The sequence below is a fragment of the Struthio camelus genome, chromosome 1 (assembly GCF_040807025.1).
Source record: "Struthio camelus isolate bStrCam1 chromosome 1, bStrCam1.hap1, whole genome shotgun sequence".
NCBI lineage: Eukaryota > Metazoa > Chordata > Aves > Struthioniformes > Struthionidae > Struthio > Struthio camelus.
Window position 1 is genome coordinate 9,693,515 of NC_090942.1, and position 15,519 is coordinate 9,709,033.

General features: G+C 39.9%; 1 protein-coding gene across 7 annotated transcripts in view; it reads left to right on the plus strand.

Annotated features, from left to right (window-relative positions):
• Positions 1 to 15,519, plus strand: part of SEMA3D (semaphorin 3D) — a 144,240-nt gene that overhangs the window by 51,447 nt on the left and 77,274 nt on the right. For all 7 annotated transcript variants that reach the window (XM_009680516.2, XM_068920165.1, XM_068919999.1 and 4 more), the window contains one exon: positions 13,038 to 13,198. In XM_009680516.2, coding sequence (XP_009678811.2) covers positions 13,038 to 13,198 — 161 coding nt within the window. The remainder of the gene's footprint in view (positions 1 to 13,037; positions 13,199 to 15,519) is intronic.

Below are 15,519 nucleotides of genomic sequence, written 5' to 3' on the forward strand. Positions count from 1 at the left end.
ATGCGACACTCGGTCTCTGAGCAACAATGTGTGTTTATCATTTGTTCTGATGTGGCTGGTGATACCCTCTGACTGTCATGCAAATCATGGAAGGCACAGAAGCGACATTCAGCTTCCCTAAGCAGTACACCCTTTTGTTTTTGCTGTCTACTACCTCATTTAGTGTCCTCAATTCAACCTTGACAACAAGTGCAGAAGGGTTTTTGTACACCCACCTCACTTACTACTGTCATCCAGAGGACAGTGTCAATTCCATTACTGACAGTGTCAATTCTATATACTATTACTACATTATAGGTATAAAATTGTAGAATTCATATTGTATAGAAAGTCTTATTTCCATCTATCTTTTGCATAATAGACTTTGCCAACTTATTGACAAGTACTTTTATATGGATTTGTGTGTGTATGTGTTTCTTGGGAGATTCGCAGAGACCAAGCAGACGAGAAGGTTAATCTCTTCCTAGGCAAAAAACATTTTTCAGCCTCTTTCCATTCTTGGTGTTCCTAAAAACTTTCCAGTGTAGATGCAGATGCCTCACAGCAAATTTAAGCCTACTGGCTTGCTTTATTTGGTTACTTTTCATGGATGCCTTAGAAGTAGTCTGCACACTCTAAGGATCCATTTCTATTACTTAAGAGCACACTTGCTTCCTGCACTGGGGACTTCTCCTTCTTCACAATAACTTTTTCTTCTTCACATTAAATGAATTAAGGTGCAGTCCCATCCCTTCTAAACTCATGGCAAGAGATTTGCCACCAAAGTAGTTTGCAGCAGGATCAAACTTCTACTCCTTTTCACTTTTTTCATTTTATGTAAGTGAAGTACAGACATACAGTTCTTTCTCCTCTGTTGAAGGATAACAATGTTAAATCATCAGGCCCACATGGAAGTTAGCCGTATTTAAGAATAATGTTTAACTTCATGCAGTATTTTGCATACATGTTTTTATTCCCTCTAAGAGTGATCCATTCTTATGACACAGTCAAAAAGAAAACAGAGGATAACATTTTGATGCCAGAAATCTGTCTGAAAATTTTACTGGGTTAGTGCATTTCCTTAATGTTCTAAAAATGATCCTTTGAACATAATACTTTACAATGCTAAGCATCCTGTTTTCTAAATTATTTTTGCTTTAAACATATTCAGTTTATAATTGAAGAGATGTTTAACTCTTGCGTCAGAGCAGTCAGTTTCTTCTGTTTCAGTAAAGCTGACTTATGTCCATGACATGCATCATTTAATTACATATGTAAAATATAGTCACAATTGCGTAGCTCCATGAGCTTCATTTAAACTGTCTGTGATATTGTGGAAATTCCAGTCCCATGAAGGGGTGGGTTGCACAAGTATGAATGGTTGGAACAGAGTAAACCAGCGATGTACAAAAAGCCTAGACATCAGCTTGCATTTCTGCAGTTGTGCTGACTGTACAGGAAGAGGAAGAAAAATCAGTAAAAAACATACCTCTGTGGTAATATCAGTAGCTATAATTCTGAATGTCCATGGAGAGTAAGGAAAAACTACAGAGTAGGGGCGTGCTTTTTTGTGCAGTCACTTATTTTATTTGTTGTTTTACTCATTTTTGGTGATTTTTGATTTCTCAGGAAAAAGAAAACAAAACAAACAAAAACCTGTGCCTCAGATTCCTTTGCTAAATAATTTGAAATCTATATGTGAAAGTTAAGAAGGTCTATGTTCAGGTTGTTGTCTAGTCATGAAGTAGATTTTGCCCTAACTGTTGTTTCAAAAATGTTTTCTATGCCTGAAAGCGTAAACTGAGACTTAAAACTAGATGAAGACGGATAAGCACTCCTGCCCCTGCCTAGAAAAGTTCTTGAATACTCTATACTGTAGACTACGTATAAATTTGAGAGGTTTTATGCCATTTTAGTAACTGCAAAACCAGCGAGTTTCTTACAAAGACCTTTTTTTCTTTTTCTAAGCTAGTGAACTTGGAGGTCAGATGCAACTATATGTTGCATTTTCTGTCATATAATTATCATATATATAATGTCCTGGAGAGCAGCCTCCAGTCAGTGACATCAACAGTTTACATAGCAGTTGAACTAAGAATAACCTTAGAGAACTGACTCGTATCAACCTCTTAACAGTGTAAACAGCCTGTAGCTCACAACAGTTTTCTTTTTTCATAATCACAAAAGGGGCCTCAATTGGATAAAAAAAAAAAAAAAGAATTGTGTTTGCAAAGTACCGTACTATTCTGCTAAATGTTCACTTGATTAAATCCCAGAAGATGAGGGAAAAACAAAAGAATAAGACTTTGGGGGAAAGAACTGGTCCCTTGTAAAAGGAGGACAAGGCAACACCAAAGAATTGCTCCCCTAAAAAAAGGATATGGGGAAGATACATGATCAATGGCATCGGCTTCAAAGGGGATATTTCAGAAATATTTATCTACTTGTGCCTTTACTAAAAGCAGTTGTAGAACAAAATCAATGCTAAGTAATTTTGAAAATCCCAGCCTTGCTGTCTTTCTATGCATTGATTTGAGGGCGTGCTCCTCTTGACGTCAGTGAGCGTCTAGCTGTTGACACCTGTGTTTGCAGCGCTGCTCCTCGAGTCACATCCTATTTCCCTTTCCTTCCTCTCCATCTCTGCTGTTCTGAATATAGACACGTTCCTCAGACAAGAGGTGTGTGTTGTGTTGTTCCACAGGATTTTGTTGGCTGAGAAGTTACTATACTGCACTGCTCTCAAAGACATCAAAGTTTTATGCTCAGCTTAGCTGGCAGCTTCGGGAACACTTTGCACCTCCCTTTGCATCATCCATACAACCTGGATCCCTCCAAAAATGTTTCTGGCTAAATATATTATTATTATTATTATTATTATTATTATTATTATTATTATTATTATTATTATATAGACACCATAGCTGTCTATATGAAAACCATGAGTGTGCCTGAAAGCATAAACAAAAGTAAATAATAAATATTAAATGAGGTTTTTTTTTTTTTTAAAAGCCTACACTATTAAATAATAGCTTGGGTGTATATTATAATAATAAAAATAATTGACCAGCAGTAATTCGGCAGGGCGCATTAGCCTATGCAGTCACACATCGCTGATATCCCTTGCCCTTTATCTTCTAGTCAGTACATTCTTGTCTTAATGTTGCCTAGGAAGTCCACAAGGCCGAGACTGGGTCAACCTACACATCTGCACATGGGACTGGATCTGACTGAGGCTGCTGGGCACAGCTCCAGTACAAATAACTAACATATAAGAGAATTAATGTAGAAATTCAGTGACCTCTGATTTCAATGGTTTCATAGGAACTTAACTCCTGTCAGTATCAGAAAGTACAACTGATAATTATATTTCACTTTGCCATGAGTAAATATTAGAATAGTCTGAGCTATTATAGCATGAATTGTTTTTATTTTCATTGCTAGAAGTGATCCTTTGCTGTGACCAGTGCATCATTATTGGGAAAACCTGCCTTCATAACAGCTAGTTGATTTACCTTGTTATACCTGCTTACTTTTTAATCAGATAAAATATATTTGTTTGCATATCTAGGAGTGAAAACTGGAAGAACAATATAAGGAGACAAATCTTTTCCTGAATATTCAAAGTTTCTCAAAAATAGTCATTCTCTACATTTAAATATCATAGTTCTCACAGAGATCATCGATTCGGCACAGTTAGCCCAGATAATGGCTAACTGACCTAAGGAGTACTGCATCTCTGAACTGCAGCTCTACAGCAATTTAGTGTAAGGCTATTAGTTTTGCCTTGAGAGTTCAACTGGTAGCTGGAAGAAACAGCTGAAATATTATTATGGCTCCCACTGTCACTATAAAAGCTCTCCTCCCTCCTTCGGAGCACGGCCCTGAGCATGGAAAACAATCTATCTGGCCCCAGTCAGATGAGGAACCCCTCTGGGGGGACAGGAACAAACCGTTACGCGTGGTGGGAGCAAGCAGGAACCTTGTAGAGCAGATTTGCTGCCAGCAGAGGAAGTGTCTAATCCTCTGACAGGTAAATCTGCTCGCGGAGGTTCCTGTCCTTCCTGCGCGGTCGCTCCCTCCTGCTGCTGCTCCTTCGCTGGTGCCAAATGTTGCATTTGCTCCTTGAGGAGCAGCTGAGTTGGTTGTGCTTTTACAGACCTGATCGCACCTACTTTACTGTATCCATTCCCCTTCTCTGTTCATCAGGACCTGTCCTGGTCGAATTGAAAAACCAGAAGATAGTTTCAAAGCCAGTTATGAGGAAATTTGCCTGCCCTCCGGGGGATTGTGGGAAGGGCGGAGAAGAACCATCAGCACTTCAGAGGTCTGACAGGCTCTCTCAGGCGGTGGTTTCATGACAGCCGAGCCAATATGAGAGCGTGCTGCTTCTGAAAGGAGGAAGTGTCCTGCCCTCTTCCCTTCTCCCCAAACACACATATGCACTTCTTTCCCTCCTCATCTGCTCCCAGATGCATGGACCTGCCCTGTTTCTTGCACCAGCTCCAGCTCTCGTCAGATCTTTGGCTAGGACGCATGCTGTTAGTGGTTAGGACTTCACCTCTCTATCTTATTGAGCATTGCAGTCCAGCCATACAGCTTGTCAGGGCTCTGATCCAATGCTTGGAGTCTGCGGGAGGAATAGTCCCCACAGCTCCTTGCTGTATGCTCAGCTGATAAAATTATTACAGGCCCCAGTGGTTAAACTGAGAATCTGGCTCTGAGTCTAGATGAGAGCTGGGCTTTGTGCGTTTGAATGAGGAGGACGGGGAAGGGTGGGACGTACAGCTATTCAGTACTTGCATGAAGATGTGTGTTGCTCACAGGCTCTGGATACAATGGGTATATAGCATATAATTATGCTCAAATAAAAATTACAGATAGTTTTCCACGATAGCCGTGGCAGGGAACACAGCTGGAGTTTTCTGTCTGTGAGCTGTTCTTCATAAAAACGGAAGGCACTGAAAGTGCTAACGAGGTAACTAAGCAAGTAAATCTCACTGATATTAACTCTCCTTTGCACTGTCAACTTACCTCCCTCAGGAGTAGCTTGCGCTACTGTGCACCTCTCCCTAAGCTGTCAGAACCGATATTAATGTGCTTTGCAGGTCTATGTCATCTGACACTTTTATTACAACAGAGTTGTTCATGCCTCTGCAGCTCAAGGTCTCTCATCTTTTACCTTGTCTAGTTGTTAGGAGCAATAGTCTCGCTAGGAAGCTGGCAAATGCATTCAAACCTCCTCAGAAAATGCTGAAGTGAAAGTATTATTGGGAAAAGTGACCTTTTTAAAAACTATCTTTCGTATACGAGAGGGGCAGCCCGGTGAAGCAAACCCTGGTGTCAGACGCACAGTCTGAGAAAGCAGGTTTGACTACAGTTAGTCAAACTCCTAAAAAGATCCGTGCTGCCAAGGAAATGACTGAGCCAAATCCAGATTTCTGTAGCCAAGCTACCTACACCTTGGATTGCCTTGAGAAAAATCCCTCGCTGGTTCGAATCATGGACCCGCTGCAATCCGTGACAGAACTCCCACTTGTTTCAAGTGTTTTACCTCCTAAGCATGGCATTTTATCTGCAGAGTAAAAGCTGAGTAAGGTTTTAAAAATGTGTCATGTTCTATGCAGCTGCTACCACATAGCATAGGTGGAAGAAATTGCACAACCTGCTGTTGTTTTTTCAGCCCAAAGGAATATGGGCCATAAAATGCTGCAGAGAACTGCTTTGTCTGCCCCCAAATCCTCTGTGAATCCTCAGAAAAATATAGTGCTCTCAGAAGTTTCTCTGAAAATGAGGTTACTTGAAAATTGCAGTTACAGGTGCTTGAAAATACTCTAGCCATTTTTGGGTCACTCTGAAGAAAATAAGGTCTGAAATGAAAGGCTGATGCTATTTTGAAGGCAAATGTAATATAATGACTGTCATCTGTTTTGAAACGACGGATAATACTGCATATAACTTTACATACCAGAGTTTGACCAAGGAAGAGCTGTGTGCCTGAAACTGCTAAATATAGTCTTGTTACATTTTTAACACCTGCACATACTTGCAAAGTGCAACACACATCTTCTCCAAGTGAGAAAGAGTAAGTCCCCTGCTGTATCGTGGAGTGTGTTCATTCATGGAAGTTAATGTAAATCCCAGATTCCCTGCAATGATTTTGTTGCTAAACTTTACTAGGTCCAACCTACTGTCAGTACATATTCTTTGCACTGCCTATTCCTCAGTGCAGGCCGATCTTCACACTTAATTCCCTGTGGCCGTGTCCTTCATAGGGTTCGTGCCATTTGAATTGGAGATCATGTGTTTATGCACTTACAAGTAGCTGGAAAGTTTGTGAGACGAGATGGTAGGCTAGGTATAGCAGTAAAACTGATTTACAATTGATGAATTTAACTCATCCCATTTGAGTAAGTCAATCAAAGCGGATTTGATCAGCTCTCTATTGCTATCTATATATTTGATTTATTGGGAGATGGGAGGGACAGGAGGCTGTGAAACGGTAAGCAAGGCATGAAGGAAAGGATTTATGTCCAGGCAGGTTACGAGGACTCTTGATTTTAACTTGCTGCAAGATGTCTGAAATTTGACATTATAACTAGAAAGAGCGGGAGCAGCCCAGCTAATCTAAAGCTGTGTTTTTCCAGGGCTAATGAATTCATGGCCTGTTTGCCATTACGGTAGTACTTAGTAACACTGATCTTCAGAATGACTTTAGAAATCGGTCAGTCGAGTGGCCATCCTCCTGAGATGAGGGCCAAAGTTTTTCCTTACCTGCTTAACACAGTCACTGGGATAAATATTTAAAAAATAGAACTAGAGCTTGTTCTATAGTCAAGTTAGAAAATCCTGTTCTGTTAGGTCAAGAGCAGTCAAGAAGAAAATGGGACTCCATCTTCAACAATGGCCTAAAACTTTACTCCACTAGAAATAAGAGATGTTTATGCTCTTATAGAATAAGGTTCCTGTACTTTTGGGATGCTTTGAAGGGCATTTGAAATCTGGTGGAGGAGGAAGAAAGTGAATTTCAGTTACAAAACTCAGATTAATTACTTTTCACACCTGACACTTGCAGCCAGGTTAAGGATCTAGGAGAGGTGAAGGTAAAAAAGGCAAGTTCAGTCCTGACACTTGAAAAGGAGGAAGTAGAAGTGATTGATTATTTGCGTGGTCTCCCTTTCATTTGGAGAGGAGATTTGGCTACCGTTTAAGTCCATTAAAGTACCGGGCATTCCTAATGAACAGGTATACCTGGAAAGATGTCAACAATTATCGATAGCATACCAAAGCTCATACACTTGCAAATCTTTTGCACCGAATTAAATTTGTATTACACAACCTTTTAACATTCACGGTATCATTAAAAAAAAAAAAAAGTCAGTGACTTAATTTAGCCTTGGAAACAGCAGTGAGGTTTGCTTTCTTTGGCAGTTGTGCAAGAAAGATAAACTACTTAGGAAAAGGGAACCTGTGCAAATCCACGGCCTTAGGTCTTCTTCAGAAAAAATAAATGTTTCACTAGGGTACATTTTCATTTCTGCTGTCTAAAGCTAATTATTTGATTTGGCTCTGTGAAGTTTGTGAACTGGGTCTTTGCCTTTTTCACCAATAACATGAAGTCACAAAGCAGCTTTTAATCATCTCTGCAATCATAACACTTTACAAGTTATTTGTGCAGCTGTTTCACTAGTCAAATTTGTTTGGAGTTAAAACACAACTAAAATATACTATCATAAACATAAGTGAGAATTGTTTAGTCCAAGCTTAAACGGGGTGTATTTTCGGTGGTTAGCACCTATTTTGTTGCACAGTATTACATTTTTTTCCAGATTCAGAATACACAGCCAGCCCCATAGACCGATTATATGCCAGACTCCGAAGTAGATGGACTAATTAAACTGCAGCTGTCTCAATTCTGGTCTCGAGGGAGTGCCTCCTTTCAAGTGAACTGATATGAAACAGAATCAGGTCCCTGCAGGGTGGTGTGATTTGATATGAGTTATATAATTTTTATTTGTGGGTGGAACAGCCGCTGCAAAGCATATCTGAAGATAAGATGATCAGTCCATTCCTGATGAGAAGTCTTGGCAGCACCACAACAGAAATAATTGTAGTTTAGTTACCACTGACTGAAATACTGGTTTGAGCAGCACAGTGCACGATGGAGCTATTCTAATTACTTTGCATTTTTCTGGGTTGGAAAATGCTGGCAAATTTGACATCTCTCAATAAGTTTTTGCAAATAGAGATTTTGGGAATGTTTCGTATTTTACTGATTCCTGAACAAGGCCAAGGAAGCGTCGGAAGCTTGAAGTGGAAAGTGTCTTGATATGCCTTAAGCCCTGTAGCAGAGAGTTCCTGCATTTTGGAGCAAACTTTGAGAATGTTCTTTCTCTTGTGTCACCCTCCTAGACTAAGCCCCTCCTGGGAGATAATTTAATTCTGAAAGAGGAACAGAAGTGCTTTATCTCAAAGTATGTGACAGAGTAAGAGGAGCTTTGAGGCCTAGTTAAAAAGAGAAGCAAGATTTTGAAATAATATTGTGCCCACAAGAAATTAAGTTTTTTGTGCTCCCAGTAATCCACATCCTTTTGGAAAGGCACTACTGTTTTCTGCTGACATGATATTTTCCTCACCACCCAGTTAAATTCATTGTATAGCAATAGGAGCCAAATGCCATGCACAACCAATGTTCATTGTCTATTGTGAGATGCAACTAAATAAAATATAACTTGCTTCTTTCGATAAATAGTAGAAGTTGTTCGTACGATGAAATTACTCCCTTTGCCTTCACACACACACACACATCTGGGGTCAACTGTGTATATTAAGCTCAGAGTACTTTAGAAGCTAAGTAAATTGTTGCATTACTGTTATATGGAGATTTCTTTACCTCAACAATTTAGTGGAGGACAGCATCTGTGAACATTGTCATGAGTATTTGCCAATAAGTGATAAGTCCTGTTCTCGTCTAGAGGAAGATGACATGACATTTTATTCTTGACTATATAGAAAAATAACAAAATTTTACATCTGTAGGCTTTAAAGTTAGGGTCCTTCAAAGATGTAATTAGATGTAGATGTTTAGAAAGAGGTTTAGGAGTTCCCTTCCCCTAGATTAGGCCTAACCCATAATTTAGAGAAATTTCTGTGGCTGGCCATGACAGCAGTTCTGAGTGTTGGCCAAACAGGTTCCACATAGCTGTATGCTTACACCATGCTGGAGTCGAGGAATGAAAGCACAGTCATCGAGGGTATGACTTGAGGCTAAGAAGTTGAAATATGCTATAAAATAGGTAAATACCTATTATCAGAACAGAATGACAATTTTTCATTAGAAGCCTTTTTGCTACGGCTCTGCTGCTGTAGGTCGTGTAAGTAAGGATAGAGCTGCTGTGAGCCAAGTCTACTGAGATACTTTCATAAATGTAAAAAAACAGTGGCTATTTCAGCCTCTGCCACTCAGGAATGAAACATTAACTCATTAGGGAGTTTGCTGAATACTCATTTAATGGCCGGACTGAAGCCTGTGAGAGAAAAGAAAAAAGGATTTAATCTTTAGTAAAACAGCAAACACACTATCATCTGGACATGCACTAGTGAAAGATCATCCCTGTAACTAACTTTGTTTCTTTGAAAACTTTGTTTGCACTCTGAAAACACTGTTTCCATTTTGGGCTGTCTACATAGATACAGTGATTCAAACCAACAGGTTTGTCTACGCAGAATATATTCTCTTGAACCCCAATGGACAAGTCATATTTTCATGGTACATTTTTTCAGGGTAATATCCTTGATAACATTTAACATATCTAGCTAGGAAGGGTAATTTCAAGCCCTAAGGTAGGATTGTTTTTGTTGAGCGAATACAATGATTAATTTGGCTGTAATTTAATCAGTTCTCTGTTAATGTTTACTTGACAGATTTTATTAGGTCAAATTTCAGTTTTAATCCTGTCAGTGGCCATAGTCAGAGTCTTATTTCCAATCTCTTTTCAGTACATAGTAAATAACTGGACAAAACTATTGCGAACCTGATTGTTCACCACTTTGCAGCTTACGTTGTCATTTTCGTCAGTTAAAAAAAAAAAAAAAAATCAGTGAGCGACGCTGTCATTCCAGTTTGGAACATTTTACAGATGATTTTCTTGTGATGCAGTCAGAGAAATATTTGTACAAGGCACTGTGCAGTGCTTGTTCCCAGTTGGGCGTTTCAGTCATGAAACAACTTTTTCCCTTCCCTTTGTGGCTGTCCTAGCTGATTCTTTGCTGAGAAATACTACAAGTATTGAATGATAGATGATTATTGTCCTTTTGGGATGCTCACCTCAGAGACTTTTCCTTCCAATTAGAATAGAAATAGGAAGTGGAAAGCAGTGCCTCAGTCACCTCTGTTCAGTTACATGGAGAACTAGGTCTATATGTTTTGGCAAGGCAAGTGTCACACTTAAAAGGGCTAATGGACTGCACTGCGCTAGACAGTGAAACCAAGTGCTGTAGTATATTTATGTGGACATTTATTTTCTCCTTATTAAGATCAAATTCCTATGGATGGAGTGAGAGCTCATTCTGCATCTGAGTTACCCATGTCACGCAGCCTCGCTCCATCCATAGGAATTTGCTGGCCGGCAATCGGGATTTAATCGAGACTGCAAAATTTTTAAGGCATTTCTTTGTATATACGATGCACCAGATAGATAGGCTTGCAATGCAGCCGGCTCTTTCATCATCAAAGATGTCATGGGCAGAGAAGAGGAAGAAGTTTACCCGGAAATGATATGCTCAAGTGATGCTCGGCTGATAAACAATACCTTGAATTTCAATTGAGACAGTAGCCCAAGGGAGCTATCACTGACATAAACTTCCCGCTATGCTGTGGTCAGCGTCAGAGGATCCTCTCTCAATAGACAGCTCCGTTACACCCAGTACCAAGAATTTCCAGTCTAGAAAAACAAGGGAGGAGGTTTGTATGAGTATGACATCTAATGATGACATACATCACACGCAAAAATGAACAGGAGAAAAACACATTATTACTAGAAGTGGCTGCCCCACAACAGAGTACCCAACAAACACATGTGTCAAGAGGACTAAATCATTGTTTCTTACTGGGTGAAAGCACACTAGTAGAGTGAGCTAAACTTTGAAAGTCTAGGGTTTAGAGAGTCTTTGCCTTTTCCTTTTTAAAATCTGTATTTATTTATAATGCTGGCTTTGTTGTTCTTCAGCCTTTGGTCTTCTTCATCCAGTTCTAGGATAAGAAATAGTTTGGACGGGACTTAGATGTTTATAAAACCATGTTGTTTGCCCCTGAGTGATCTTGCTATCGATTAACCAGCAGGTCGTTTAAAGTGTTACTAATTTACAAAACACTGACAACATCTTTGGCTCCACAAAAGATATGTGAGTAAGGACAGTACTGGCGCAAAGCAGTGTGGAGCTTAACATTTGATTTAATTTTCCAATGTAAAGTAAGATTTTTCGAAGTACTTCCAAATAAATATCACCTAGGGGAATAGGAGCTGCAGTACAATACAATTTGTTTTCAGATCACACGCTTATAACACTCAGCAGTGAGCCAGGCAAAACCGCACAACCTTAAGTAGAAGTGACAGAGCCAAATAATAATTGTAATAATTATATACTAAGTAGTTAATTGAATAATGCTATTATTTTTTCTCCCTCTGTACTGTTTATTACCCCAAAACAGGACTTAATCTTTGTTTTTCCTGCCACATAGTTTGTGAGAGACCGTAGGACCAAAGGGTATTTTCTCTTTATTTTGATCAATTCTGAAATTTCTCTGCAAAGCGTTGACACTGACTTTCATCATGATCAGGGAGCGTGAATAACTCGTGCTGCTCCGAGTAAGCCTATCCCCTCTAGTAGCAAGGACAGACCGTCCGACCAGCGCTGGGAAGGTGGAAATACCCTTAATTTTATATTTGATTAAATGCAGGAGTTGCTTTTCTGTCTTGAGATTTATGAATGCTGTAGTTTGGAGAGTTTGCTTGCGGAAGAACTGATTCACATGTTTATTTCTGTTCTCCCCAAACTAATGGCTGCCCAACATGACTATGCTCTCGTTGTGCTCCTTTCTATATGGTTTTTGTGTCCTCATCCAGAATTAGGTCCACAGAGTCTTCATTAAGGAAAGAGTTTCAGAGTTCTTATTTTATGGCCCTTTAGCTTTTTTTTTTTATAGAAGAAGTATAGATTCTTTCAGCAGTTTCACAGAGAAATGTATTTTTCTTAATTACCTCTTGAAGGAGAGTGGAAGCCACTATTAAATCACAGTAAAATTTAAGTGCTGAAAATTTGTGCTTTTAATAGGGAAAGGCTTGATGGTAAATTAAACAAGCTATAGCCAGAGCTATGTCCTGACTTCTGCCGCAGAGAGGGCGAGGATGCAGGAAAAGCCACCCATCGTCACCTCCATAAGGAGGGCAGAGTCCCCAGGACATACTATTCTCCATATTGCCATTAACACTTAATATTAGACAATGGGCAGACTGAACCTCATGTCAAACTTTCTATACACGTTATGGTTGTCTCCTCCCAGTCCTTTGCATCCATATATACCTGCTGCTTCCTGTTCCTTACTGTTCTCTGTTGGTACTGGCATACTTTGCAGCTTTATATGTAGAGCATCAAATACTGAGAGATACTGATTCTTGATCATATGTGTCCATCAACATGGTGATATAAACACACATGAATTTTTTTTACAATGGAGAAAAGGTATGGTGCATCTATTCCAAACGTCTTTTTTTGTTTTTAATTACTAAGGATGTAATTCCTTTATGTCACATATATAATTTATTAAGTATGTTTCATATAGCAAAATCTTTTGTGAAAGTAAATATTACCCAATTTGGAAGTAAAAATCCCCAAAGAAAACCAAGGTTAACAGGAACTGTGTTATGATCCTAGAAAGACATGCTCTAAGACTGCAGTTATCTCACCAGCATACTCCATGCTGGTTGCATATATTTATAAAAGACACCAATGAGTCATATGTAAACATTTTGATTATAAAGATTTTCTTCATTTTCCCACAGACTTACTGCTTTCAAACAGCTGCATCCCATTCCTGGGCTCAACAGAGGGGCTTGATTTTCGAACCCTGCTGCTAGATGAGGAGAGAGGCCGGCTGCTAATCGGGGCTAAAGACCACATCTTCCTGCTCAACTTGGTTGATTTAAACAAAAATGTAAAAAAGGTCAGTCTGTTTTCCACAGATTTCGTCTGATAATTTCAGTTTTGGCCCTTCTTCTCCATTTTTTTTTCTTTTTTGCTTCATTGGGTAACTGATAGATTCGCTGCGCAAAGCGTTGTACTAGGACTTCATAATCTCACCTCCCGTTGTTACATGGATTATCTTTAATAAACTGAAGTTCTCATGGTATGTGACCTCCTGTAAGACTGAAGTCCTGCAACAGGCAATCCACCTTTACCTTGTGGGTACCTCTGCATGAAATCCAAACATCAGCAAACAGGCTGATGTCGCTCAGTGTTTGTTTATTACTTTATCTTGTGCCACGGACACCCTCCTCAGATGAGAGCATTTGGAAGAAGATAACTCAGGACAAGTCTTTCCTTGCTTGCTGGCATCACTGGGTTTACATTACGGTGATACTACTCAGCGCAGAGGCAATTTTGATGGTTCAAATTATAATAAGTATGTTAGTGGCAATTTTAGTGTTAACATTTGTATTAATATTTAGAATTAGTACTGATAGGAGAAGCTTCCACTGGGATCTACTACAGCTTTCCCTTGCCTGTGTTCTGTGACAAGTTAACTCTGGATAATAGAATGGCAATTTACCCTTCAGTATTTCTAGTAGATATGATGAACTGGAGCTTTTGCGAACACAACTGACTGCTATATATAAAAAACAGATGCCTGTGTAGGAACACACAGGAAAACTGCTTTCCTGGTTGTTACAGATATGCTACTTATTGGAGAAAATTTAAATTCTCAGCTGTGTTTTATATATTCTTTAAGCACAGGCAGGTTTTGAATGACTGCATTCTGCTGTCGGTTCTAAAGTGTAACTGAGCCTGAATTAACATGACTGAAGCCCAGGGACTTAGCAGGTGTAACAGGAGAGAACTTTGCTCCGCATATTTGAATGCAGCACATGCTGCGACTATATTGAACAGTTTCTAGTAGCGAACTGAATATCTTATTTCCTTTTTTGACTTCTGCAAAGGACGTTTCTTCCCTAGAAAGCTTTATCAAATGGTTAACGTGCATCTTCCAGCTTAGTAGTTTGTTCAGAAAATGTCACCTTCTCAGCGTATTTTAGTGATAACTGCATTATGCATAGTTCAGATTTTCAGGCTATGGATTGATTTCTGGCATAGGCTTTCTGTAGAAAACAAATTTTGTGTGTGTGAAAAGCAGGTTTCTCTTTCTGTGGGGTGCTGCTTTCCTCCTGAGAGATGCTGAGAGCCGTCACCTCCCATCATGTTCAGCAGGGATTGATTAGTCCAGAGCTTTCTGGAGGCATCAGCACCTTGTGCGACCAGACCCGCTGTTCAAGCTGGTTACATTCACTCTCGCCAGACCACCACTGATTATTGCGGACGTCGTGCTTTTTAAGAAGCACAGAACACAGCTGACGCTAAGAGAATTAAAGTGAAATCAGTCAATGCAGATATTACAGGACAAAAATTGTATATTGGAATGAGAATTTGCATTTGGCAAACTGAATAGAGAGTGTGTGCCTAGATACCTTGTATCTGAACTAAAGAAGGGGGTGTTTGGAGGTTCAAATATATTTCCTTCTGCCTACTTCTCAGTTTAACTGTCCCGGTTGTCTTTAAGATAAGACATTGAGGCAAGTGACCTTTAAACAGCTAAAACAGACTCGAAAGCTTTGCAGCGCATCACGGTGTGCTGAGGTCCACGGTCTCTGTGGCTAAGCAACAGCTTCATAAATTTGCCCTCTTGGGCGACACAAGACAATATGGCACAAACGGTGCTCTCGGGTTCGCGTTTTGGGCTGGTTGAAAGATGTTAGCGAGGGAAGAGATGGGCTGCAGGAAGCTGCGCGAGGGGCTGCAGATCAGTCACGGTGGCTTGGGGGCTGCAGGGCAGCGCCGGTAGCAGCGCAGCATCAGGACGCGGCGTTCGCCTGCGCTGTGTTTAGACTGACCGTGGTTTGGCTTGGCACCGGGCCAGGCGGCTCGTTTCCAGGCTTTCCCGGTACGAGGAAACCACACATGTCGGGACGGCAGGGGTCTGAAGTGTGTCCTTTGTACTCCTTGGAATAAGAGGCGTCGGGAAAAAAAGAATATATATATATATATATATACATATATATATATAGGATTATATGTAGCCACTGAAGATAGAAGCAGTTAATTAGAATATTAAATTTCTTCCTATAAATGAGAGGTTTGTTAATGACTCTGATGAAGGAGGGTTAAAAGAGTGAGCTGAGGGGGTGAGGTAGATGTTACAGCTTTGAAACTAGAATGAAAACTTGTGCAAAGTTTTGGGTTTTCTTTTCTTTCTTTGAATGCAAAGTGAGC